The 27,868-nt window shown below is 41.0% G+C and overlaps 1 protein-coding gene across 1 annotated transcript in view; it reads right to left on the bottom strand.

Moving 5' to 3' along the window:
• Positions 1–27,868, bottom strand: part of LOC126474409 (spondin-1) — a 646,454-nt gene that overhangs the window by 17,468 nt on the left and 601,118 nt on the right. The window contains exon 17 of the mRNA XM_050101878.1: positions 5,595–5,651. Within this exon, the coding sequence (XP_049957835.1) occupies positions 5,595–5,651 (57 nt within the window). The remainder of the gene's footprint in view (positions 1–5,594; positions 5,652–27,868) is intronic.

The raw sequence follows: 27,868 nt of genomic DNA on the forward strand, positions 1-27,868 counted from the left end.
GATGTGATGATGTCTCTTTTAAGTAATCTCATACACAACTGGGGAAATATGGAGGAGTGCTATCTTGTTGAACGATCAAATCCCTGCTATCAGTTTCAAGTTGAGACATGTACCACGAATCTAGCATATTCAGATAGGTGATATCATTGACAGTTCTCTCAGCATAGAAGAGGGGTCAATAAACTGTCTTCATATACATGGCATAAAACATGCTTACTTTCGTGGAATCCAACATGTGAATTCTTTGTTTTCCTTATGGGTGAGTTACCTCACTCACTCGATCACTGCCTGACAAAAAACATAGAGCTCTTAGAAGAGACACGATGTCATATGAACATGTAACTTCATACACATATACATACACATGATTGGCAACTATATAAAAGACTAGAGTTGCAATTCCCTGCAAAAGGTAGAACAGCCACCAGAGTGCATTAGTGTCATTCATGTTTATTGTTTTTACAAAGCGTAGTAGGGTATTTAATGTGTGCGAACACATTCAGATTTTCAGTGATCAACGTGAAGGACATGGAGATGCACCATGCATGCGCAAACAGCTTTATCAGCAGCTGCCAGAGTTTGCAAGGTGTTTTATTTGGCCAGCTTGGTTGAATGATGCAGTACACAGATTTGTGGGGCATTGAGATGTGACAGAGGTCTGATGCTGGACTGCTTGGAACATGAGATCGACCACATCTGACCATCACAAAGGAGGATAGCTGTGTTATGTGCCAACCACACCGTAACCCCTTCACATCTGCCCCTGCTATCTGAGAACAAATAATAAACTTCCCCAGCATACTGTGCCATCCCACACCACTGGTCAGAGACTAGGAGTCTAGCTGCATTTGGAGTGGTACCATGGCCAGGAGGCACACATATGCACCTGTCCATCTATCTGTCTGTCCACTTTATGTTAAAAAATTTGCATTCTGTAGATTATGTAATAATGTTTAAAATGGGTATGTATTTTATGTTTTTATTTATGGATCACTCATGTGTCTAATGCATGTAGACAAATTTGATATCACGTTAATTAGTCTTTAGAGAATAAATAAATAAATCCTGTTAATTATTCATTATGCCACAGGTTCTAATAAATCACAATAATAAGACACTGCACCACAATTACTGAGAATTTGAGTGACTACCGGAACTGGAACAATTCAGTTTTTTCCCCAGTCACACATTAATTGCTGTGTCTAGGTGAACAGAATGGGCCTTTTCATCTTTCTGTTGTGATTGTGGGTGGTTTTACTTGAAACTGCCCAGTATAGAATTTCTCTTCAGGATATCTTATCTTGTTTTGATGCCTATGCAGAGAAAGTGAAGTGCAGACAAATTTTTGCTTCTAGTCTCTGATTAAAATGATTTTCAAGTTAATAAGATAGATAAAAAGAACACAACAGCTCATGGACTAGTAGCTGGGTGCTTTAATAAAGTCTTGAATGGGCTAAAAACCATGAACAGTTTGAGAATATTGTGACTGGCAATGACAGTTAGACCTAGAACTGTTGAGAGTTGTACCTTAATTCTTTTTGCTATTTGAAAACTTGAAAATAACTAATCATGTAAAGAAAACAAACTCCTAACTGTGGTTTTATCAGAAATTTTTACAGAGTCAGCACTTTTGTGCATTTTATCTATCATCTGTACCTTTAATTCTTTACTGACAGGTCTTTTTTATCCTATGTTTGAGACCCACAGCAGAATGTTTGGATTTAGGTCTGAAAGAGTTTCTCATGAAATACATTATTTCAAAAGTTTGCCAACCTTTTTGGTGTTAAAAAATAGTAAGAGAGACAGATATGCCCCACTGGACATCAAGTGGATTGTTATAAAGGAGACTTATTCTGAAATTTGTATTATCTGACTGAAAGTACACATTTTTAATCAACACTAATGAACAGCAATTGTTAGCAATATGTATCAACAGTCTTTGAAGCATCATTTACACTTTTTGGGTAGAATATTGTTAAGCGTTCACTTATCTCCTAAGTTGCTTTCCAGTTGAATGGGTTTTTGCTTTGTTATCTCTTCAAATAAGTGACACTATGCCTCCAGGCACATAGTATATCATCACATGCTATTGAGATTAGATCTAGATTTTAGCTTCTTTGTTTGAAGTGCTCATACATATCTACTGGGGATCTTTGCCTTATTGAACACCCTGTTTGGCATTTGTAATCCTAAAAGCAGATCTGTTCCCATGTCACTCTTATCTTCTAACTCTTGTTCATTCCCAGAAAGAGAGCAAAGACACTTGGGAATATTTTTTGATACATAATGAAGAAAGAAAAGTAATTTGCTAATGAGAGACACTACTGTCACATTGTCATGAATAACAAAGCAAAATTTTTAAAAAAAGAAAAAAAAGTGGATCGGATATGTAATAGAAAATTGATGAAAAGCTGGTAATACTGTGAGTAAATTAATTACAAAAATAGAATGACAAAATATGCTCTTCTTCTTTATTTTTGTGGGTAACTTTAGAAAATTATGACCATTCCCAGCTAGGTATACTATTTAAGTACTTCAGTTCTAGCAATGGTCACAGGTGTGGCTTTTTGCAGCCTGCCTGTCTTGTGACAATTCCATGAGTAGAAGCTCTTGGATGTTTTATAAGGCACATACAGTTGAGAGTGTGGCTTGTGACTTGTGGTACTCTTCTGCTTGGTTAATTGTTCTTTTTTGTCTCTAGCCAAGATGCTGAAATCCAAAATGAGCATTGGGAGAATGTGTGACAGTGGTAAAATTGTTCATTGGTGATGCTGTTCCAGATAACAGATCTGTTGTTAGGTGTAGCATTTGTAACATCGCAATCTCAATTTATGAGTGCCACCAATGAAATTCAAGTTCATCAGCTTGTGGAAAAATGCATACCAAGAATAAGGAACTACAGTATAATGGGGCAGCAATTTATTGAAGAGGCAGTGGCCTCTTCAAGTTACAAAAGAATAACTAATACAGTACCAGCATCTCTAGCATATGGTATTCCCTGCTCCAAGCTCAACAACCTCATTATGAAATAGTCTGTGGAGAAGTACACTTTCTTTTTCTTTTTTAAAAATTTTGCTTTCTTATTCATGTCAATGTGACCGTAGTGTCTCTCATTAGCAAATTACTTTTCTTTCTTAATTATGTATCAAGTATCAAGTACTCACAGATGTAAGTAGCTGGAAGAAAGTTATACATTTGGATTCTGTACAAAGAAAAAATTTCACAAAGCAGGTGAGCAATAGGTGATGACACATTGTATTTTATTCTTGATGAAAATACTGAGATGCAGGACAAATATGTATTCAATATTTTAGTGAAACTCCTGAAAGGAGAAAAAGTGAAACTAATGCTTTTTGTTAACTTCCTTTCCCAGGGGAACTGACAGTGCAACTATGATGAATCACTTGAGCAATGCATATTTTGTGTTGTGGCTTGACAGGACAAAATATGAGTGAATATGTCTGCTGCTTACAGATCAGATTTCTTACTTGTTACTTACATTATTCAATCTCAAATATATGTTATGTAACCTAATTCATGTGACCTGCATCGTGCATACTATCCATTGAGTTTGGGAGTCATTAAACAAGAAATACTTGTCATTGAAAGATTTTGTATCCTGCATTAAGAGAATCTTAAAGACACGAAATTGGAAAAAGTAAGTAACATATTATTAGGGCAGGCCTAGTAATTTTTATTGAATTCTGCACTACACTTAACATGACACAGATACATTACAGTATTTTTCAACATAGTTTCCAAGTCTCTGTAAACAATAGTCAGAACATTCTATCAATTATTCAGTTTCGTGACAGTAAAAATCCACTCCTTGGTCACAGAGCCATTCGAGAACTGCTGTGTGAACGTCCTCATCACTGGTAAATCTCTTTCACCCTCATATATTCTTCTCAATTCCGTGAAAATTGTGGCCTGTGCTCAATGTCCTTCCTTTCTGATCAGTGTCACCCACATTTCCGTGGACTGGTCAAAGTTTTGGCGTCATCACACTGTGGCTCAATGTGTTGTAGTATTTGGTCTATTTACTGTCAGAATTTCATAGTGAATCTATGAGCTATTTGGACTCAAGTACTTTCTGTTTCTGCGCCATTTCAATTCCACTCTGTGATGCACCTGTTATTCATACTGGAGCAGGATTGGGTCTGCAGGAAACTTAGAACATTCATTCTCTTCTGACAATGTGCCACTCTTGTTGCGTAATGGTCTTATTGTGGAATTACTTGTATAACTTACTTTTTTAAGTCCCTATGTAACTCCTACCAGAACACAAAACTACAGATTATAGGAATTTCTTTGCCATTGTCAACCCTAGTCACAAAAAGGAATACTTGATTAATAGCTGTAGTGTTACTCTGTATTTTTAGATGCTTCACCAGATGATTCTTCAATTGTGAGAAAGGCTGAACAACCATCAGCAAAACAGAAGCTGTCACACATGGTCCCTCATTTCTGATAACAGCCAAGAGAAAACTGTACGAGTAGTATTTGGAGAAAGAAGCTCAGTGTACCATTTTGGCAAAGACAAAGGATGTGCTTGAAGGTATTGGAAAACCATGACAAGGAGGACATGATAGCAAACAAGACTATTGGTTACAATCTGAAAATAAAATAAGCATCTCTTTTATCTGCTGATGTAGAATGTCCTTTGAATAAGTGACAGAAATAGATAAGCCAGTGTGTTCAGTGATGCGGTTCTGAAGACTTTTCAGTGCTTGAGTGAATTCTTTTTGGAAGTTAGTGATTTAATAACTTGTACATGCATTACATAATAAATTTTCACCTGTGGAATATGCACTTTTCTTAGCTCTTTTTTCATTTAAAATATTGTGCTTTGTTGCACCTGGTTTTTCACATTTTTGTACGTAAAAATCATAGATCTACTGACAGCTGATGAAATATCAGAACTCACTCTATGCATTTTGATGCTCATATAATGATTGTTCTTGTTCATATCTTTTGCAATAGTAACTGCACAAACTGATGTTAACTGGTGTGGTGGAAAACTTCAGGCAATACTGTGGAAGACATGGGCATGAACATTATGAAGCCTGCTTGAGCCTTTAGTTGTTGCAGAACTAAGGGTGCAAAATTGTTGTTGATCAAGAGTCATATTTGTGAATGAGAGGCCTCTAGTGTAGGCTAAATTCATTAAGAGATTGCTAGCATCTTTAAATTATTCCCAAATATTTTGCTATTATTTACATAAATTTCATTTACATTTCATTTCATTAAAATCTGTGCACTTGTATACATGCAGGCAAACTTGAATGTTATGGGTTAATAATAAGTAGGGAAGGATTCCATTTGAAAGAAGGTTCTATTTTCTAATTGATGCAGTTGTCATAAACAGGAGATGGCAAGAAGATAAAGGTTTAGTCCAGTATTATAAAATCTGCATCTCACTAACCGTTTCTTACACAACATGAAAAGCAGGCCACTTTAATATTAAATGCAATGAAGTTAAGCTCAAGCAAAGTTAATGTTGTTAGAAGAGCATAAATGTGGCATGATACTACACACTGTGCATGAAGAGTAGTTTTGAGATCACATCTCTCAGTCTTTATGTCAACACCAACCTGTCACTATAGCATAAGGTTCTCCCCATGTTGGATTGTCATCAACTTCTGTTGGGTCTGCAGATGTAAAGTAAAAATGAAAATTATATGAAAGAAATGAAAATAATAAATATGGATAGTAAGAGTTTATACAATTTATTTTTTGTCAGATTTATAAAATGAAAAAATAGAGAAAAATAAACCAATACTAATACATAATTAACTGAAACAGAGCTATCCATATCATCTAAGTGTTTAAAAGACTCTTAACTACTGCAGTCAGTGGCTGGCGATGTCAGGTCGCATTAGAAACTCAGTGTTTGAGGCACCAGGCATGGATACCAAGTCAGCAGGGTTGTAACAGCTGACCCTGTGAAGGACTTAGTACAGACAGCAGGTGCAACACAGCCTAAAAACCATGGCTGCAGCTGGTGGAGTCCAGTCATCTTGCTGTCTGGCATCTCTCTGGCATCACTGCTGGCTTCTGGTGATGACAAGTGATCACTGCCTGAAAATCCAGACTTATTTATATGCTTCCTAACTTACTTACTTACTCCTCAGCTCCACAGCCCTCGAAGGGCCTTAGCTTGCATCACAATATCCTGCCATTCTATCCGATCCATGGCTCTCCGTCTCCATCCTCTGACACCCAGCTTTTTCATGTCTTCTTCAACTCCATCCATCCGTCTCTTTCTGGGGCATCCCCTCTGCCGTCTGTCTCCAGCCTTGCTATCAAAAATCCTCTTACATGCTCTGTCTTCTTCCATTCTGACCACGTGCCCTGCCCACCGCAGTATTCTTATTTTAATGGTAGTGACAATGTCAGGTTCTTCAAAAAGGTGTTGTAGTTCTACTGCATTCGTATGAATGCACCAACCACCTTGATCATATATTAGGCCATATATTTTACGTAGCACCTTTCTCTCCCAAATTCTAAGGATCCTTTCCTCATTTACAGTCATGGTCCACATTTCGACACCATACATAACAACTGGTCTTATAATTGTTTTGTAAATGAGGATTTTAGATTTCCATGATAGAAGCAAACTCTTAAGCATGGGTAATGCAGCAACGTAGCATCTATTATCTGTTGGTATTCTGGCTTTCCCCTCACTGCCAATGACATTTGTCTCAGTGATAGTCGACTCAAGGTACTTGAAGTCTCTCACCCTTTCAAACTCCCTGTCGGCTCTCCTGAGATTTAGTAGGTTTTGTTGGTTGGTCATTGCCATGTACTTGATCTTTTCAACATTGTCTGTCAGGTCAAGTTCCCTTGCACCTTTCTCCAGTTGTTGATAGGCTTCTCCTAGCACAGCAGTGTTCTGTGCGAGTAATGCCACATCGTCAGTGTAGGCTAGGTACTGTAGTGAACGATTTAAGAAGGTTCCTCCTTTATTTAACTCTATATGACTTATGACTTTTTCTAGGCAAAGGTTGAATAGCAATGAGGAGATATTGTCACCCTGTCTAAGTCCCTTCTTCACTTCCACTTCTCTGGAGATTTCGGCCTGTATTTTTACTTTACAGTTGGTTTTGCTGAGGGTCATCATAGAAAGTTTATTGAGCTTCTTAGGTATTTGAGCCTCTTCCATTACACTCCACAATGCCACTCTTGAGATGCTATCACAGGTTTGTTTAAAGTCAATATAAAGCTAGTGTACATTAATGGTCGAAGTAGAAAGGATATAAAATGTAGACCGGCAATGGCAAGGAAAGCGTTTCTGAAGAAGAGAAATTTGTTAACATTGAGTATAGATTTAAGTGTCAGGAAGTCGTTTCTGAAAGTACTTGTATCAAGTGTAGCCATGTCTGGAAGTGAAACATGGACGATAAATAGTTTGGACAAGAAGAGAATAGAAGCTGTAAAAATGTGGTGCTACAGAAGAATGCTGAAGATGAGATGGGTAGATCACATAACTAATGAGGAGGTATTGAATAGAATTGGGGAGAAGAGGAGTTTGTGGCATAACTTGACAAGAAGAAGGGACCAGTTGGTAGGACATGTTCTGAGGCATCAGGGGATCACAAGTTTAGTATTGGAGGGCAGCGTGGAGGGTAAAAATCATAGAGGGAGACCAAGAGATGGATACACTAAGCAGATTCAGAAGGATGTAGGTTGCAGTAAGTACTGGGAGATGAAGAAGCTTGCACAGGATAGAGTAGCATGGAGAGCTGCATCAAACCAGTCTCAGGACTGAAGACCACAACAACAACAACAACAACAACAACAACAACATGTTAATTTGATGTTCGTAACATCTTTCAAGTAGTATGCGCAAAGTGAATATCTGGTCAGTTGTTGAACTATTTCTTCTAAAGCCACTCTAATAGCCTCCAACTCTCTTTTCCACATATGGAGTACGCCTGCTGGTTAGAATCTTGGAGAAAACTTTATATGTAGTATTAAGTAGGGAGATTCCTCGATAGTTCTGGCAGTTTAATTTATCTCCTTTTTTATGTATGGGGCACATTACAGATGTTTCCCACTCCTATTGCCAGATATTCAGTATTATTTTATGAATTGTTGTCCACAGCATTTCCCCACCATATTTGAGAAGTTCAGCCTGGATCTGATCTTCTCCAGGCACCCTATTGTTTTTTAAGTTCTTAATGGCTTGCATCACTTCCCCCAGTGTAGGTTTCTGGTGTTAAAACCTCTGGTCCATAGTAAGTTAGTTCCTCTCATTCTAACCCTTCTACTTCTGGGTTCAGTAACTCTTGGAAGTATTCTGTCCACCTATCAAGTATTTTATTACTCTTCCCTATCAAATCCCCTCCTTTGTTCCTACACATATTTGTTCTGGCTTGGAACCTGGTCTTTCCTTCTTTAATCTTTAGCTACATTTCACAACTTTGCTTCTCTTCTCCTAGCTGTTCAATTTCTTCCAGTTTTTCCTTTTCTAGTGCTCTTTTGTTCTGTCTGCACACCCTCTTTGCTGCATGGTGCTTTTCATTATATTCATTCACATTTGCTCGAGTTCTTCTCTGCAATAATTTCATTTGTGCTACATTACGTTCCTCAGTTCTTCTCTTACATCCTTACTCAAACCAATCTTCCTTCCTCTGAGCCCGTTCATGTCCTAAAACCTCTCCAGCTACCTTGAGGATTACAGTCTTACATCATTTCCACATTACTTCTATATGTTCATTTGATGTGTCAGTCTCATTCTTAATCCCCTCTTTTACTTTCGTCTGATGTGCTCTCTGTAATTCTTCTCAGTTTCTTAATGTGAAACCTCTTTTGTTTGTGGTCTTTTTGTTTACTCAATAGTGAGATCCTTTGTCTATATTTAATTCTCACTAGATGGTCGTCTGAACTGCAGTCAGCTTCACGTTGGCTCCTAACATCCATTATGTCCAATCTGTGTCTCCGATCAATCAATATATGGTCTATCTGATTTCTGGTTTGTCCATCTGGGGAAATCCATGTTTCTTTGTATATTTTTTTGTGTGGGAAACATGTACTGCCGACAGTCATGGTTTTGCTTATAGCAAAATCTACAGCCCTAAGTCCATTGTCGTTTGATATTTCATGGAGGCTATTTCTTCCTATGGTTGGCTGAAAGGCATCTTCTTTTCCTATTTTTGAATTCAGGTCTCCTATTAATATCTTGACATCATGTTTGGGAGCCTGATCATACAGTTGTTCTACCTTGCTATAAAACATCTACATCTACATTTATACTCCAGAAGCCACCCAACAGTGTGTACCAGAGGGCATTTACGTGCCACTGTCATTACCTCCCTTTGCTGTTCCAGCCGCGTATGGTTCGCGGGAAGAACGACTGCCAGAAAGCCTTCGCGCACACTCGAATCTCTCTGATTTTACATTCGTGATCTCCTTGGGAGGTATAAGTAGGGGGAAGCAATATATTTGATACCTCATCCAAAAACACACCCTCTCGAAACCTGGACAGCAAGCTACACCGTGATGCAGAGCACCTCTCTTGCAGAGTCTGCCACTTGAGTTTGCTAAACATCTCCAAAACGTTATCATGCTTACCAAATAACCCTGTGACGAAACGCGCCGCTCTTTGTTGGATCTTCTCTATCTCCTCTGTCAACCTGACCTGGTACGGATCGCACACTGATGAGCAATACTCAAGTATAGGTTGAACGAGTGTTTTGTAAGCCACATCCTTTGTTGATGGACTACATTTTCTAAGGACTCTCCCAATGAATCTCAACGTGGCACCCACCTTACCAACAATCAATTTTATATGATCATTCCACTTCAAATTGTTCCATACACATACTCCCAGATATTTTACAGAAGTAACTGCTACCAGTGTTTGTTCTGCTATCATATAATCATACAATAAAGGATCCTTCTTTCTATGTACTCTCAATACATTACATTTGTCTATGTTAAGGGCCAGTTGCCACTCCCTGCAACAAGTGCCTATCCACTGCAGATCTTCCTGCATTTCACTGCAGTTTTCTAATGCTGCAACTTCTCTGTATACTACAGCATCATCTGCGAAAAGCCGCATGGAACTTCTGACACTATCTACTATGATGTTTATGTATATTGTGATAAGCAATGGTCCCATAACACTCCCCTGTGGCACACCAGAGGTTACTTTAACGTCTGTAGACGTCTCTCCATTGAGAACAACATGCTGTGTTCTGTTTGCTAAAAACTCTTCAATCCAGCCACACAGCTGGTCTGATATTCCGTAGGCTCTTACTTTGTTTATCAGGCGACAGTGCGGAACTGTATCAAACGCCTTCCGGAAGTCAAGGAAAATGGCATCTACCTGGGAGCCTGTATCTAATATTTTCTGGGTCTCATGAACAAATAAAGTGAGTTGGGTCTCACACGATTGCTGTTTACAGAATCCATGTTGATTCCTACAGAGTAGATTCTGAGTTTCCAGAAATGACATGATAAGCGAGCAAAAAACATGTTCTAAAATTCTACAACAGATCGATGTCAGAGATATAGGCCTACAGTTTTGTGCATCTGCTTGATGACCCTTCTTGAAAACTGGAACTACCTGTGCTCTTTTCCAATCATTTGGAACCTTCTGTTCCTCTAGAGACTTGCGGTACACGGCTGTTAGAAGAGGGGACAAGTTCTTTCGCGTACTCTGTGTAGAATCAAATTGGTATCCCGTCAGGTTCAGTGGACTTTAGTCTGTTGAGTGATTTCAGTTGCTTTTCTATTCCTTGGACACTTATTTCAATGTCAGCCATTTTTTCATTCGTGTGAGTATTTAGAGAAGGAACTGCAGTGCGTCTGCCTCTGTGAAACAGCTTTGGAAAAAGGTGTTTAGTATTTCAGCTTTGCGCATGTCATCCTCTGTTTCAATGCCATTATCATCTCAGAGTGTCTGGATATGCTGTTTTGATCCACTTACTGATTTAACGTAAGACCAGAACTTCCTAGGATTTTCTCTCAAGTCGGTACATAGAATTTTACTTTCGAATTCACTGAACGCTTCATGCATAGCCCTCCTTACACTAACTTTGACATTGTTTAGCTTCTGTTTGTCTGAGAGGTTTTGGCTGTGTTTAAAAATGCAGTGAAGCTCTCTTTGCTTTCGCAGTAGTTTCCTAACTTTGTTGTTGAACCATGGTGGGTTTTTCCCATCCCTCACAGTTTTCCTTGGCACGTACCTGTCTAAAATGCAATTTATGATTGCCTTGAACTTTTTCCATAAACACTCAACATTGTCAGTGTTGGAACAGAAATTTTTGTTTTGATCTGTTAGGTAGTCTGAAATCTGCCTCTTATTACTCTTGCTTAACAGATAAACCTTTCTCCCTTTTTTTTATATTCCTATTTACTTCAATATTCAGGAGTGCTGCAACAGCCTTATGATCACTGATTCCCTGTTCTGCACTTAAAGAGTCGAAAAGTTTGGGTCTGTTTGTTATCAATAGGTCCAAGATGTTATCTCCACGAGTTGGTTCTCTGTTTAATTGCTTGAGGTAATTTTCGGATAGTGCACTCAGTATAATGTCACTCGATGCTCTGTCCCTACCACCCATCCTAAACATCTGAGTGTCCCAGTCTATATCTGGTAAATTGAAATCTCCACCTAAGACTATAACATGCTGAGGAAATTTATGTGAAATGTATTCCAGATTTTCTCTCAGTTGTTCTGCCACTAATGCTGCTGAGTCAGGAGGTCAGTAAAAGGAGCTAATTATTAACCTAGTTCAGTTGTTGAGTAAAACCTCCACCCATAATAATTCACAGGAACTATTCACTTCTATTTCACTACAGGATAAACTACTACTAACAGCGACAAACACACCACCACCAGTTGCATGCAATCTATCCTTTCTAAACACCGTCTGTGCCTTTGTAAAAATTTCATCAGAATTTATCTCTGGCTTCAGCCAGCTTTCTGTACATATAACGATTTCATCTTTGGTGCTTTCTATCAGTGTTTGAAGTTCCAGTACTTTACCAACGCAGCTTTGACAGTTTACAATTACAATACCGATTTACTCTGTGGGTGCATGTACATTTATCATTGTAATGTTGGAAAAATTTTCCCCTTAATCTTAATATGGACATCCATTCATTGATTGGTTGCAAGCACATCACCTCAAGTTTCAGTTCCTAGTGACCACAAAATCTGTTCCAAAGGTATTCATCCTGCCACTATGGAAGATAGTGAAATCTCCTGGTTTAACTGGTTTGTCATGTGACTTAATGACAACTTTACACTGGCAACAGCTCTCTGTTGTTGAAGGCTAACTACCTACAATGCTCAGTCAGAAATTTTACTTGCAGGCTTGCATTGCACCCCTCCCCCACTTCATACTTATTGCATGCATCAGACTTCAGCTGTGCTTTAAACAACTTGTTTTGCATGCCAGCTGCTTGTACTGCAGGACTGTGATCCAGTATTTGTACTTGTGCTAAATTCTTAACCTCCATCATGCACTCTTCAACAGTTCAGCCCTGTCTACTTGATCATACACTCTACAAACTTGCCTCATTCTTTCTTTTCCTCCATTCACCCTGCTTCTGATGAAATACATGTGTGTGTTTCGTTTCAGCCATAACGTATGCAACACAACTATCAAAAATGTCTTGTGCATTCCCTGTGGTATCTATAACAACAAAATCATCTGAAGTTCCACCCTAGATGATGCAAAAATCATTGGCACATGCACTTCCCTGTGCATCTGGCCCAGGCCTCCCCGGTCTCAACACAATAACCATTTACAACAAATAGGGCAGATATTTGAATCACCCTGCTGCTATCCTCACCCTTAATTACTTTTGTACAGTCCATACTCATTCCAGCTGGCATTACTGTTAGCCCAGAATCTCCAATTCCCCTGGATATTAGAGCTGGTACTTCTACTCTAGTTTCCTTAACTTTTGCAACGTCATTATTCTGCTCCCTGCTCAAATTCCCAGGAGCTTGTATTTCAACACTATCCAGTATTAATTTAATCACTCCACCACAACAATTTTCTAACCAACCAGGACATTCTGTCCTAGTCCTCTCAGGTTCAACAGGTTTAACTACATCAACAGTAGTTGGACATTATGCAGAAATAGGTAAATTATCCACAAGCTTGCTCCTCTTTCTTTCATCTTCCTTTTTCTCCTTCTTCTTTGCTCTCTCTCTTTTTTGTTTCTTTCTGTCCTCTCTAAAATCAATCTATTCCTCACATCCAGAGACCCACTCTCCATCATCCATTGCTCATGCTCTCCACATGTTATCCCTACACTTTGGAGTTTTGTGATAAGGTCCTGCACTTCAGCATCAAGCGGTCTAATCTATTATCATACACCACCTTTTCTGCTTGCAACCTATCTACTATATCCCTTAAAATTATCAACACCTCCTCCCTCAAAGCTCCTTTTGATATCAACAACCCTGCTACTTGTAGTACTGATGACAACATGATTTACCTCCTATCAGCTACACTATCACAGATGAGAGAGAAAAAAAAGAACCCCTAAAACATACCATTGTCCTAACACATCTCACTACCCTACACACTTAAATAATGAGCCATTCTCCCTGCTCCACATAAGACAAAATAAAGTCACAAGAAAACTTAACCATAACACTAACATTCCTCCTCATAACTTAATTACACTCGCCTGAGTGGCTGCTCATACTCATTATTATCTTACACTGAAACAACTTAACTTAGCTTCAAATCCTGAATCACTACTCATGGTTAACAGCTTATACAGGGTGTCTCACCTAAAGTTTTCAGTATCAATATCTCTGGAACCACAATAGATATTGACAAACAGCTTTCATGGGTATGAATGTTTGGCAAGGGCACACGAAAGTAAATAGTATGAGATATTCTAAACGATGTGCAAATATTAATTTCAACACGGACTTACATTTTTCTTTTCTTTTCTTTTTAAATGGACATCTCATATTATTCCATGTGCAGGCAATAACATGAGAAATCATGACATTAATGGCATTGGTTGCATTGCAAATAAGTCAATTACAACATGAGAAAATGGAACACAAAATAGACACATGAAATGAATGAAACACACTACTACTACTACTGCACTTCTGAAAAAGCATGACCCGCACGTTGCTCATAATTACAATGTGATTGACGTATGTATTTTTACTTTCAGTGTTATCATGATGGTTGAAAGTAATAATAGGGATTCCTGCCACAAACATTGATATGTACATAATGGTGTCCCTTGGGCATGTTGTATTTATCTTCATACGTACTATGGAACAGCACTGGCTGGTGTACACTGCCCCTTACACCGCCCAGGTCAATCCTTTGCCTCTGCAGTTGTGTACAGGAACAGGCCATAATCAGCACTGTGTGTGGGAATGGCTCACTATGAAGCAGGATGTTCTGTGTAGAAGCAAATACAGGTGTACTGCACATTGTATTGGGTATCACTGTTGTAATCGTGATATTAATTTACCTGTCCATTTGTTCTAGGCATTTAACATGGTATTCACAAACAAGGAAATGGTTAGCATGATATTACTGTATTGAGAAAGTCACCAATATGGCACATGCATGGCACAGGTGTATGCCTAGCAGTACCCTAATAGAAGTAATCCAACCTGGCCTACCTACGTGAATTTTGTTAGAAGGTTTCTCACAACAGGGTAGTTGTCTCCACAAATGCAGATCCAGAGGAGAGGCATAACACATGAAGCAGCAGAGGTAGCTGTTGTGGTGGCTGCTGCAATAAATCCTCATGCAAGTACATGTGAAATGGAGAGACAGATGGGAATCTGTGAACAAGTGTGATGCGTATTCTGCACAGGCATAGATACCACCCTTATCACATGGCACTACATCAAGACCTCCATGGCAGTGATGTTCACAGTCACCTAGAATACTGTCAATGGGTTCTCAGGTAAGGCCTTAACTTTATTTGTAGGATACTGTTTATCAATGAGGCCATGTTTACAAACCATGGAAGTGTCAACTTTCACAATATCCACTATTAGCCAGCAGAAAATCCACCCTTGATTCGTTGGATTGAACATCAACATCAGTGGAGTGACATTGTATGGTGTGGCATTGTAGGACACAACATCATTGGCCCATATTTCATTGATGGCACTCTTAATAGTGGACAGTACAAGTGGTTCCTGAGAGGTACCTTACCTGGAGTGATGGAAGACCTACCCCTTCATTTTCCTCAAATAATGTGGTATCAAAATGATACATGCCCTGTGCACAATGCCCCAATGACACTACAGGCACTAAACCAACAATTTCCACATTGATGGATTGGAGGGGCAGCCCCATTCAGGGTTTCCAGCACAGTCACTGGACCTCACCCCCACGGACTCTTTCTCTGGGGACATGTGAAAGATGTGGTGTATCAGCATGTCCCAACAACAATGGCCCAACACTAACGCCTGTATTGCCGCTGCATGCACTGTAGTAACACCACAAACACTGACAGCCATGAGTGGATCCGTGATTGAGCACGCACAGCCGTGTTGCCAAGCAAATGGTGATCTCTTAGAACATACATTGTAGCATTTTGGCTGTGAGACATGTGATTGCACACCAGCATACATTTGGTGTATTATGGAGAAGATGTATGTTTGTTTTGTTGGTACTGCTGTACATTTATGTATGCATTGCATCATCTGCAATGGTTCAATTATGTCACAGTCATTAAAGCTGTTCAGTGACAAGTCTTGCACGTGGTGTGTACCACTGTGTAATTGGTGTACAACTATATAGAAATAGCATGTATCTCTCTGTGCAACCCTTAGACAGCCATTAATTTTGTTTACTTTGGGCAGTGGTTATTGGTATTTTCTTACTATTATGTCCATTGTAGTGTTGCCGAAAAGTTCAATAAAGCATGTAAAGGAAACTGTGTCCTTGTTTACATTGTGGGTGACTGGACACCCATATGTTTCCCATGCCACATACTAACAATGTACATAGCAATATGTAAGTCAGTGTTTGTCGCATCATGATATGTCAATCACATCGTGATTATGAGCAATGTGCAAGTCATGCTTGCATCACAGGAAGTGCAATAGTAGTGCATTTCATGTGTCAACTTCACATTCTAATTTCTTGGGATGTAATTGACATATTGCAATGCAACTAACACCATTATTATTGTGATTTCTCATGTTATTGATTGTGTGTGGAATAATATGGGGTGTAGGTGGGACACCCTGTACACTATTAGACAATGAGCCACACTGCTTGCTCATGACACTGATATTGCCCATACTAACAAGGTGAAAACTAACATTTATATTTATGCCTCCTCAAAAATATTGTCTGTATTCACCTGTAACACACTGAACTTACAAGCAGAACTCAACCCCTGTCAAAACTCACTGACTTGCCATGACACTCGCAGTCAAACAGAAACAGAACAGAAACACTGCACTCAACCCTCAATAAAGGTACTGTAGGTATTGTTGCTCCTTCTGATGTCACTAAATAGTGTGGCAACAGGCTCAAAGAGTGAGTGGTGACAGATGAGAGGGTCTTGAGCAAACACAGTTAACAGTTACAAAGAACTGTTATAGATTTTGATACATAGTGTAGCAAATCTCATCATCGCCTGTGACTGGGGTAATGAACAGGAAGCAGCTTCCACATGGTGCTACTGAGCTGGTGCCTCATACTGCTGGGGCCAATGGCCTTCTTAGGCCATAACTATTGACATCAATGGCACGTTGTATTGTGCTGTGATAGTGACCCACTCGGGAAACAGCCCCTTGGCTCTTTAAGCCGCTGAGGTAGCGGCATGTGGAGGCTGCTGTGTGTTAGTTACAAACATTGCCCTTGAACAAAAGTTGGCCACTAGGAACTCAGCTTCGGATGTGGCAGGCACAAGTGGCAGGTCAGCAGAGGTGTTACACCAAGCTTCATGAAGGACTTAGTGCAGACAGCAGGTCCAGCCCATCTCGAACCCAGCTGGCAGAGCCCAGTTGTCTCAATGTTTGATGTTGCTCTGGTGTTGTGGTGATACTGCTGACTTCCACAGTGATAGACTTATTTATATGCCTCCAGTGCCTATTTGTTTCACTAAAATCCACTGCCTAATCACATTGCCATAAAAAGAGCTTTGCCTTGTTGTGGAGACACCTCCCCACTTGCAACACACTCCCACTGTAAGGAACCACTTATTGATGAACTCTGCTATGCATTCTGCGCAATCCACTGACATGTCTGTTATTGTGTCCCACATGTCAACACATTGGTGGCTACCAATCTATGTTAACATAATGCTCTGTGATGCTTCCGTGCTGCTTCTCCTTACCTTTGTTAAAGACTAATAATTTTCTGTCCAAAGACTGGGTCACATAACTGCAGGATGATGCAAAAGAGGAAAATGGAAAAACATGATTAAAAAATTAATGAACAAGTGTGGGAAGTACAAAAATCTCTAAAAGTTTTCAAAAGTCTCGTCTGAAGAAATGAATTGCTCCTAAAAAGCAAGAAGGAGATGCACAAAATTTATCACACCCCATTAGTAATGTAAGCAGCAGGGACATGGGTAATGAAGGCACTGTACAAAAGAAAATACAAGTGAGTGAAATAAAGTCCCTCAAGAGCAGCTTAGGAGTTAACAAGATGAGACAAACTAAGAAGCATGATAATGAGGGGGACATTAAATGACGAGCTAGTATAGACTTGTAAACAGAATGGGAATGCAAAGGATACCAAAAGTTATGTTTGAAATGAACATAGAGTGCAGAAGGCTGAGGAGAGGACTAAGGGACAGTTGGCTGAAGAGAGTAGAGAGGCACTGTGAAAATGAGAGAAGATTGGACAATAGCTTACTAGACAGAAAGTGGAAGGATAGAAAAAAAGGAGTTACCTTTGTTCCACATCCAGCTTGAGAGTGGAAACTGCTAAAAATGACAAAGTTGGGGTCAAGCCACATATTGCATCCAATGATGCCCCAGCTATCACAGTGGCATTCAACAATTCAGGCTACTAGATTTCAGTCAACACCACAGTGTATAACATATGTGCAGCCGTTAGGATACAGCAGACTGAAGTGAGACTCATTTGAAAGAACCATATATTATATCCCTGTGAAAATACAAGATGTTTGAACACCCATCAGATAAAGCTATTAATAAGGGTCACATAGAGCATATTTCTGTTATGCAGGGCCTGCATAATACAGTGCATTCTGGTAGTAGCTGTCACTGGAGGCAGCTGAAATGGTCAGAACCTCTGCTGACAAATGGCCAAAAAACTGGCAGCATGGCAGGCTAAGACCAGTTTGTTGCATTCTATCAAGCAATATATTAAGCATCATAAACAGTTTACCTAAAGTGCAAATGTAACTCGCACACATGACTGCAGTCTCAGGCAACTGAAACTGCACTGCGAGCAGCAGCACCAATGCATGATTGGCGTGGCGACTGGGTGGGTGTAGGGAGGAGGCTGGGGTGGGGACGGGGAGGGATAATATGGTGGGGATGGTGGATAGTGAAGTGCTGCAGGTTAGATGGAGGGCAGGGGAGAGGTGGCGAGGAGGAGGGCGGAGGTGTAGCAGAAAACAAGAGAAGTAAACAGACTGGGTGTGATGGTGGAATGACAGCTGTGTAGTGTGGGAATGGGAACAGGGAAGGAGCTGGAGGGGGTGAGGACAGTGACTAATGGAGATTGAGTCTGGGAAGGTTACGGGAATGTAGGATGTATTGCAGTCAAAGTTCCCACCTGCACAATTCAGAAAAGCTGGTGTTAGTGGGAAGGATCCATATGGCACAGGCTGTGAAGCAGTCATTGAAATGAAGGATATCATGTTCGACAGCATGTTCAGCAACAGGGTGGTCAACTTGTTTCTTGGCCACAGTTTGTTGGTGGTCATTCCTGTGGACAGACAGCTTGTTGGTTGTCACAGATACATAGAATGCAGCACAGTGGTTGCAGCTTAGCTTGTAGATCACATGACTGGTTTCGCAGGTAGCCCTGCCTTTGATGGGATAGGTGATGTTGGTGACCGGACTGGAGTAGGTGGTGGTGGGAGGATGTATGGGATGGGTCTTACATCTAGATCTATTACAGGGGTATGAGCCATGAGGGAAGGGATTGAGAGCAAGGGTTCTGTAAGGATGGACAAGTATATTGTGTATGTTCAGTGGATGGTGGAATACCACTGCAGGAGGGGTGGGAACGATAGTGGGCAGGACATTTCTCATTTCAGGGAACGATGAGGGGTAACCTAAGCCCTGGCAGAGAATGTAATTCAGTTGCTCCAGTCCTGGGTGATACTGAGTTATGAAGGGAATGCTCCTCTGTGGCCGGACAGTGGGACTTTGGGAAGTGGTGGGAGACTGGAAAGATAAGGCACAGGAGATTCGTTTGTGTACAAGGTTGGGAGGATAATTGTGGTCAGTGAAGGCTTCAGTGAGAACCCTCAGCGTACTTTGAGAGGAACTGCTTATCACTGCAGGTGCGACAACAATGGGGACTAAGCTGTGTGGAAGGGACATCTTGGTATGGAATGTATGGCAGCTGTCAAAGTGGAGGTATTGCTGGTGGTTAGTAGCTTTGATATGGATAGAGGTACTGATGTAGCCATCTTTGTGGTGGAGGTCAACATCTAGGAAGATGGCTTGTTGGGTTGAGTAGGACCCGGTGAAGCCATTGGGGGAGAAGTTGTTGAGGTTCTGGAGGAATGTGGATAGGGAGTCCTCACCTTTGATACAGATAACAAAGATGTCATCAATGAATCTGAACCAGATGAGGTGTTTGGGATTCTTGGTATTTATGAAGGATTCCTCTAGAGGGCCCATGAATAGGTTGGCATAGCATGGTGCCATGTGGGTGCCTATAGCCGTACCCCTGGTTTGTTTGTAGGTAATGCTTTCAAAGGAGAAGTAATTGATGGTGAGGATATAGTTGGTCATGGCAACTAAGAAGGAGGTTGTTGGTTTGGAATCCATGGGGCGTTGGGAAAGGTAATGTTCAATAGCGGTAAGTCCATGAGCATAAGGAATATTAGTGTACTGGGAGGTGGCCTCATGTGGTAAAGGGAGAGGAACTGTGGAGAGTCAGTGGAAGAAATGGTTGGTATCTTTTATATGGGAGGGGGGGGGGGGGGGGTAGGATCCAGGCAATAGGTTGAAGGTCTGGGACTAAGAGAGTAGAGATTCTCTCAGTAGGAGCACAGTAATTTGCCGCATGGGGCATTGGGGCATCCTGGGTGGTTAGGTTGATGGACTTTAGGAAGCATGTAGAAGTTAGGTTTGCAGGGAGTGGTAAGTGTGCGAAGAGAGATAGACTCCAGGGAGAGGTTCTGGGATGGGCCTAAGGATTTGAGTAGTGACTGGAGATCCTGCTGGATTTCTGGGATGGGTTACTGTGACAAGGTTTGTAGGCGGAAGTATCTGACAGCTAGCAGAGTCCTTCTGCCATGTAATCCTTTCAGTTGAAAAAAACAGTGGTGGAGCCTTTGTCCGCAGCTATGGTTATAAGGTCGGGATTTGTTTTTAGATGATGGACTGGAGTTCTTTTTGTGGATGTAAGGTTAGTTTGTATGTTGAGGGATACACCCAAATATGTGTGAAAATTCATGAAAAGTATGAAATGGATGCAAAAGGGGGAAATAAGATTGGTATTTTTTCGAAATTTGTTGGACATAATTCTACATTATTTATGTAATTTCTCGCATTTTTTTCAACATCATGGATATTTGCTCCTTCCATCTGTGTCAATACAGAAACGTTTCCTTATCCCTAGCCACTTCTACAACAACCTCCAAATCTCCCCTACGTCCCCTCATAGTTGACAAACCCTGTCTTGCAGACCTAATACACTTACTTACCCTCCGAAACTCCCTCCCACCACCACACAGAAACCAGAACCAAAACAGACCTACAACACAGTCATGAACCTTTCCTCCAGAAGCCTTAGCCCCACTGGAATATCAGCTCTTTAGAAAGGTCCAACCTTTTGCCTCACTCCCAAATTCAGTCATGTTGTTAAAGAGCTTCTCTCCTTCTCCCAGTCCCTACAGTGGAAACACTTTTTTGCCACCAACCCTACCAATCAGTCTCAACCAAAGACCAAAACTGAACCTTGCATAACTCAATTCACTCCTCCATCCAACAGTGATTCAACCCCACTGCCCCCAAATCACCCCCTGCTAACTTTCCAGAATTTCTTAACCTCGAACCTTGCCTCACCATCATTCCCCAAATCCTTCAACAAGCAAACTAACATTACATCCTCAGAAACAACTGCAGTCCACCATTTGAAAACAATTCCTGACCTTATAATTTTATCTGTGGGCAAAGGCTCCACCACTGTTATTTTGAAATGCAAGGATTACCTGGTGGAAGGATTCCGCCAGCTGTCAGATACTTCCATCTACAGACCTTGCCACAGTGACCCCATCCCAGAAATTCAGCAGGATCTCCAGTCACTACTCAAAACCTTAGGGCCATCTCAAAACCTCTCTCTGAAGTCCACCTCTTTACTCGCCACTATCACTTCCTGGACTCCTACCTTCTACATACGTCCTAAAGTCCATAAACCTAACCACCTAGGACACCCTATAGTGGCCAGTTACTGTGCCCCTGTCTGCCCCCGGTAGCTGACTGGTCAGTGTGACAGATTGTCGATCCTCTGGGCCCGGGTTCAATTCCCAGCTGGGTCAGGGAATTTTCTCCACCCAGGGACTGGGTGTTGTGCTGTCCTCATCATCCTATCATTGTCATTGACTACAGGTCACCAAAATGGCATTAAATTGAGAGACCAGCACCCAGCGAACGATCTGCCCGAGGGGGCCCTAGCCATACCGTTAAATAAAACTGTGCCCCCACTGAGAGAATCTCTACTCTGGTTGACCAATACCTTCAACCTATTACCTGGAACCTATCCTCCTGTATAAAAGATACCAACCATTTCCTCTACCGACTCTCCACAGTTCCAAATGCTGCCCTGCTTGTCACTATTGATGCCACCTCCCTGTACACTAACATTCCTAATGCCCATGACCTTACCACTAATGAACACTCCATTTCCCCAATGCAACCTCCTTCCTAGTTGCCATGACCAACTATATCCTCACCCTCAATTACTTCTCCTTTCAAAGCATTACCTATAAACAAATCTGGGGTATGGCTATGGGCACACGCATAGCATCATCCTATGCCAACCTATTCATGGGCCCTCTAGAGGAATCCTTCCTGAAAACACAGAATCCTAAATGCCTCATCTTGTTCAGATTCATTGATGATGTATTTGCTATCTGTATCAAAGATGAGGACACCCTATCCACATTCCTCCAGAACCCCAACAACTTCTCCCCCATTTGCTTCACCTGGTCCTACTCAACCCAACAAGTGACCAACCTAGATGTTGACCTCCATCTCAAAGATGGCTACATCAGTACCTCTATCAATATCAGACCTACTGACCACCAGAAATACCTCAACTTCAACAGCTGCCATACATTCCACACAAAGAAGTCCCTTCCGTACAGCCTAGCCACTCATGGTCGTTGCATCTGTAGTGACGAGCAGTCTCTCTTGAAGTATGCTGAGGGCTCTCACTGAAGCCTTCACTGACTATAATTATCCTCCAAACTTTGTACACAAATGAATATCCTGTGCCTTTTCTTTCCAGACTCCCACCACATCCCAAAGTCCCACTGTCTGGCCAATAAAGGAGCATTCCCCTGGTAACTCAGTACCACTCAGGAATGGAACAATTGAATTATATTCTCTGCCAGGGTTTCGATTACCCCTTGTCATCCCCTGAAATGAGAAATGTCCTGCCCACTATCCTTCCAACCCCTCCTACAGTGGTATTCCACTCTTCACTGAACCTACATGATATACTTGTCCATCCTTACACAACCCCTGTTCCCAATCCCTTACCTTATGGCTCATACCCCTGTAATAGACCTAGATGCAAGATCCGTCCCATATATCCTCCCTCCACCACCTACTCCAGTCCAGTCACTAACATCACCTATAGCTGGGCTGCCTGTGAAACCAGTCGTGTGGTCTACAAGCTAAGCTGCAATCACTGTGCTGTATTCTACGAGGGCTATCCACAAAGTACATTACGTTTTGGAATTAAAAATAAATAAAGTATTGGAAATTTTTTTATTATATACAGATGAAAGCCACACTTAAATACTACTTTTCTACATAGTTGCCATTTAAATTAAGGCACTTATCGTAGCGATGGACGAGCTTGGAAATTCCTTCATCGTAAAATTCAGCCACCAGCGCCTTCAACCACGTGGTTCCCTCTTCTTGAAGCTGTGCGTCGTCATCAAAACGCTGCATAGCCAACCACTTCTTCATTGCTGGGAATAAGTGGAAGTTGCTCGGTGCCAGGTCGGGACTGTACGGCAGATGAAGAAACAACTCCCACTTAAAAGATTCGAGAACTTCACGAGTGGCATTTGCCGTGTGGGCCCGTGCCTTGTCGTGAATCAGCAAGATCTTTGAGCCCAACTTTCCCCTGCACTTGTTTTGTATTGCTCTTCTGAGGTTGTGCAGAGTTTGGCAATACCTTTGAGAGTTTATTGTAGTGCCTCTTTCCAGGAAATCCACAAAAATCACACCTTTTCTGTCCCAAAAGACAGTCGCCATCACCTTCCTTGCTGACATTGTCTGCATGCATTTCTTGGGTTTTTGGGGGGAATTTGTGTGTCCCCACTGCATTGACTGCAATTTTGTCTTGCAGTTCACATGCTTAACCCATGTTTCGTCACCAGTAACGATGCAATCGAGTAATGAGTCACCATCTTTCTCGTAAGCGTCCAAAAACATTAACGCTGCAGCCGTCCGCTGATTTTTGTGTATCTCTGTCAAGATTTTTGGTATCCATCTTGCACAAAACTTGTGGTAACCAAGCTTTTCGGTAATGATTTCGTGCAACAAACTTTGTGAAATTTGTGGAAAACTCATAGAGAGTTCCGTTATTGTGAAATTACGGTTTTCATGGACCGCGTCATCAACTTTTTCAACAAGTTTGGCAGTCACTATGCTGGGTCTTCCACTTCGCTCTTCATCATGAACCTTAGTTCGGCCATTTTTAAATTTTATGACCCATTGACGCACTCCACCTTCAGTGATTATGTTGTCCCCATACACTTCACAAAGCTGCCGATAGATTTCTATCGGTGTACAGTTTTTTGCAGTCAGAAACCTTATTTCAGCATGCACTTCACACTTCGCGGCATTTTCAATTAATGCTGACATTTCAAACTGTCACAGTAACTCAATGGAGTACAGCACAAACCTCTCACTAGCACGGCAGGATGCCGACTGAGCGGCGGAATGCCATGACACCAAGATAGCCGCGCTAGCCCCGCCCCTAATGGACACAAACAAAAACATAATATACTTTGTGGATAGCCCTCATATTTATCCATGACAACCAACAAGCTGTCTGTCCACATGAATGGCCACCAACAAACTGTGTCCAAGAAACAAGTTGACCACTCTGTTGCTGAACACTCTGCCAAAGATGATATCCTTCATTTCAATGACTGCTTCACAGCCTGTGTCATATGGATCCTTCCCACCAACACCTACTTTTCTGTATTGTGCAGGTGGGAAGTTTTCCTGCAATACATCCTACGTTCCTGTAACCCTCCTGGCTTCAACCTTCATTAGTCACTGTCCTCACCCCTCCAGCCCCTTCCCTGTTCCCATTCCAGCACTACACTGCTGTTACTCCACCATCACACCCAATCTGTTTACTTCTCTCCTTTTCCACTACTCCCCCCCCCCCTCCCCCCCACATCTCCCCTGCCCCTAAACTGCAGCACTTCACTGTCTGCCACCCCCACCATGCTATCCTTCCTCCTCCCCATCCCAGTCTCCTGCTTGACCCCACCCAGTGTGTGTGTGAGTGTGTGTGTGTGTGTGTGTGTGTGTGTGTGTGTGTGTGTGTGTGTCATCTATTGTTGACAAAGGCCTTAATGGCTGAAAGCTTTAATTGTGAGAGTCTCTCTGTTGTGCCTATCTGTGACTCTGCATCTCCACTAAATAGTGAATAGCAACTCTGCTTTTCATACTATTGTTACATTCCATCCTGGAATTTACATTGTTTGATTTTTACATAAAGTGCCTCTTTTTGGATTTCTAATTTTGGGGATTTTTGTTTGCTTTTGACAACTGTGCATGAACCGGACTTGTGACTGTTTGCAGTGAAATTGCTCTCATCAGTCACATTCATAAAAAGCTTTTCAATGGCTTATCTTGAGATTTACTAAATTGGCAATGACCACTCAGACTTATGAGTGTAGATCAAGAATTCTTGAAATTATGGCAGTAAAAGATACAACAGCAGCAGTAACAATAAGAGTTGTAGCAACAACAGCAGCAGTAGCAACTGGCACTGAAAAACTACAGCAATAGCAGAAACAACAGCATCATAAGGAATTGATGCTGCAATAGCAACAACTACAATAATGACTGCTGGTGCATCAGTTATTGTGGTATAAGGAGCTGCAACAACATCTAACACAAAATATAGCAGATTCAGGTCAACTACCTTCCCTACTTGCTTTATTTTTCTCAAGTTTTGATGAGTCAACAAGGAGAGGTGGATGTTTATTTCTGTTGGTTTTTGCTATATTTCCAGTGAAGAGATACTGAACTCCATTTGTCAAATAGAAATAAATATTGTTGTTGTGTCATAGTGAGTTCTATGAATTAGTGCAAAAGCCAAAACCCTCATATATCCTAGTACTTTGTCTTCTCTGATGTCTACAGTTTGCTGTCTGAACATTATGGGCATCAAATTCATGTAGTGATGATTCACCTTTGATTCAACCACTGTTGTAAGGATTGTGGTCAGTCTTCCTCATTTACATAGTGCATTTACAAGGACTTAGTGTCTTCCTCCACAGGTTTGTCAATAGACACCTTTTGTAGTAAACAATGCAGTGTTATGTCATGCAAGTCATGTGCACATTATGACAAGCACAGCCACCAATACTGCTCTTATCCAATGCAGTATGCCATGACAGCAAGAGAGGACATCTGGCCACCTTGCATGTGGGCAATTATGGGTGGAAGTGCCAGATTAGAATGCACCAATCTACTTAATCAGACTGGTTCCCACAGCAGCCACTGGAACTTCTAACCAGTTATTAATCATGCTGGACGCCATTACTAGCAACCAGAGACTAAATTATGGTGCAATCTACTTACAGAAATGTATGTACAGCACTAATATTCTTAGCAATAGCTTCACCTACATCTCCTAACATTGTTGAATTTAATGTTTTCACCATTCAGTTTCCAGTCAATGAGAATATAAACCTAATCTTACATACTATATCATTCTGTGACCTGGAAACACCATATTGGAGATAGTAAAAAATAATGTGAATCTAAACTGAGGTATGCAAAAATTTGCAATTCATATTTCTTTAAAACTGTAATTAATGGTTTTGCTTTGAAAAACTCTTTGAATGCCATTCATAAGGCAGAAAGTAGTCAAACTGAAACTGGATGGATTACAAGGAATGGCGATTATCCCACACGTTACAGATAATGGGCATCCCCAACAGTCGCAATTAGGAAACCTAATGTATCAATATCTATATGTGTTGGCTTAAACATTACCTTTAATCCCCAAAGTAGTATTGATCTCTACAGGCAAACTTCTCTGAAACAGATTCAGCAGTTGTATATTTACAGATGCCAGTTATCATGGAAGCTCAGCAGATCCTACTAATAAATATGCATTATGGAATGTACAGGCACAACAGATTACCTTCTGAAATCCTAACTGCACTAGCAATATTTCAAAGATACTTCTAACAACTTATCCAGAGACTCTCTCAACTTGTAAATGACATGGGGGGTATCACTGTAACAGGTGCTATGTGAAAGCAATGCCTTAAAAATTTACAAGCACTTTTTGATAGACTGCAATCTAATAGATTACATTACAGTTGGGATAAATGTAGTATCTTTAATCCTAGTGTTAAGAACCTAGGAGACACATAAAGTAAATCTGGATTAAAACAAATGATTGAGGATGTAGAGGGAATATATTATTTGCCACCTCTCACAAAACTGAAAGAACTAGAATCATTTCTAGGAACACTAACATATATTGGAAAATTTATACCTGACACAGCCCATGTAACTCATCCACTTAGGACACTACTCAAAAGAGGTGGGCATTTTTAGTTGTCTACTGCCTATCAGAAGGCTTTTGAGCAATTAAACAGTTGCTTAAGATCTGGTCCCTGCCCATCAACCTCCACACCTTGCAAACTGCTCATGTTAACCACAGATGCATTGCAACAGATTAGTGAAGATGGGACTGAGTGGCCAACTGTATTCCCATCTAAACCACTGTAACTGGCAGAGGCAACCATTGCCAAATAGAAAAGGAGCCACTGGCTATTAGTTACATTGTACAAAAGTTCTGCCTTAACTTATATGTCACTAAATTCCTTCTAATCACAGACAACAAGCCAATTATTTCAATTTTCAACCTTTGACAAAACTCCCAGAGAAAATGGCACAACAGTTACAGTGGTGGGTATTGTTCCTTTCCAGTAACCATTATAACATTCATTACAGGCCCACCTCTTTGCAATGCCGGTGTTCTGTCACATCTAAAGGACTTGACATAAAGACGCACAATGCTTTCAACTGAATGACAAGATGCAACTAGCTCTAGGTGAATTTTACAGCAGCAGACAAATCTGAGGAATGGGACATATAACTTTGCAGGTTGTTGACATCAATTCAGCAAGGGTTGTTAGAGCAGTTACCCAAAATCAGCAGACCAGGCCTATCACACCTTCTTCTCCCTTTGATGCCTTCTAAATGTCAGAACAGTGTCCTCATGCTGGAACTACTCAC

The sequence above is a fragment of the Schistocerca serialis genome, chromosome 4, assembly GCF_023864345.2.
Source record: "Schistocerca serialis cubense isolate TAMUIC-IGC-003099 chromosome 4, iqSchSeri2.2, whole genome shotgun sequence".
NCBI lineage: Eukaryota > Metazoa > Arthropoda > Insecta > Orthoptera > Acrididae > Schistocerca > Schistocerca serialis.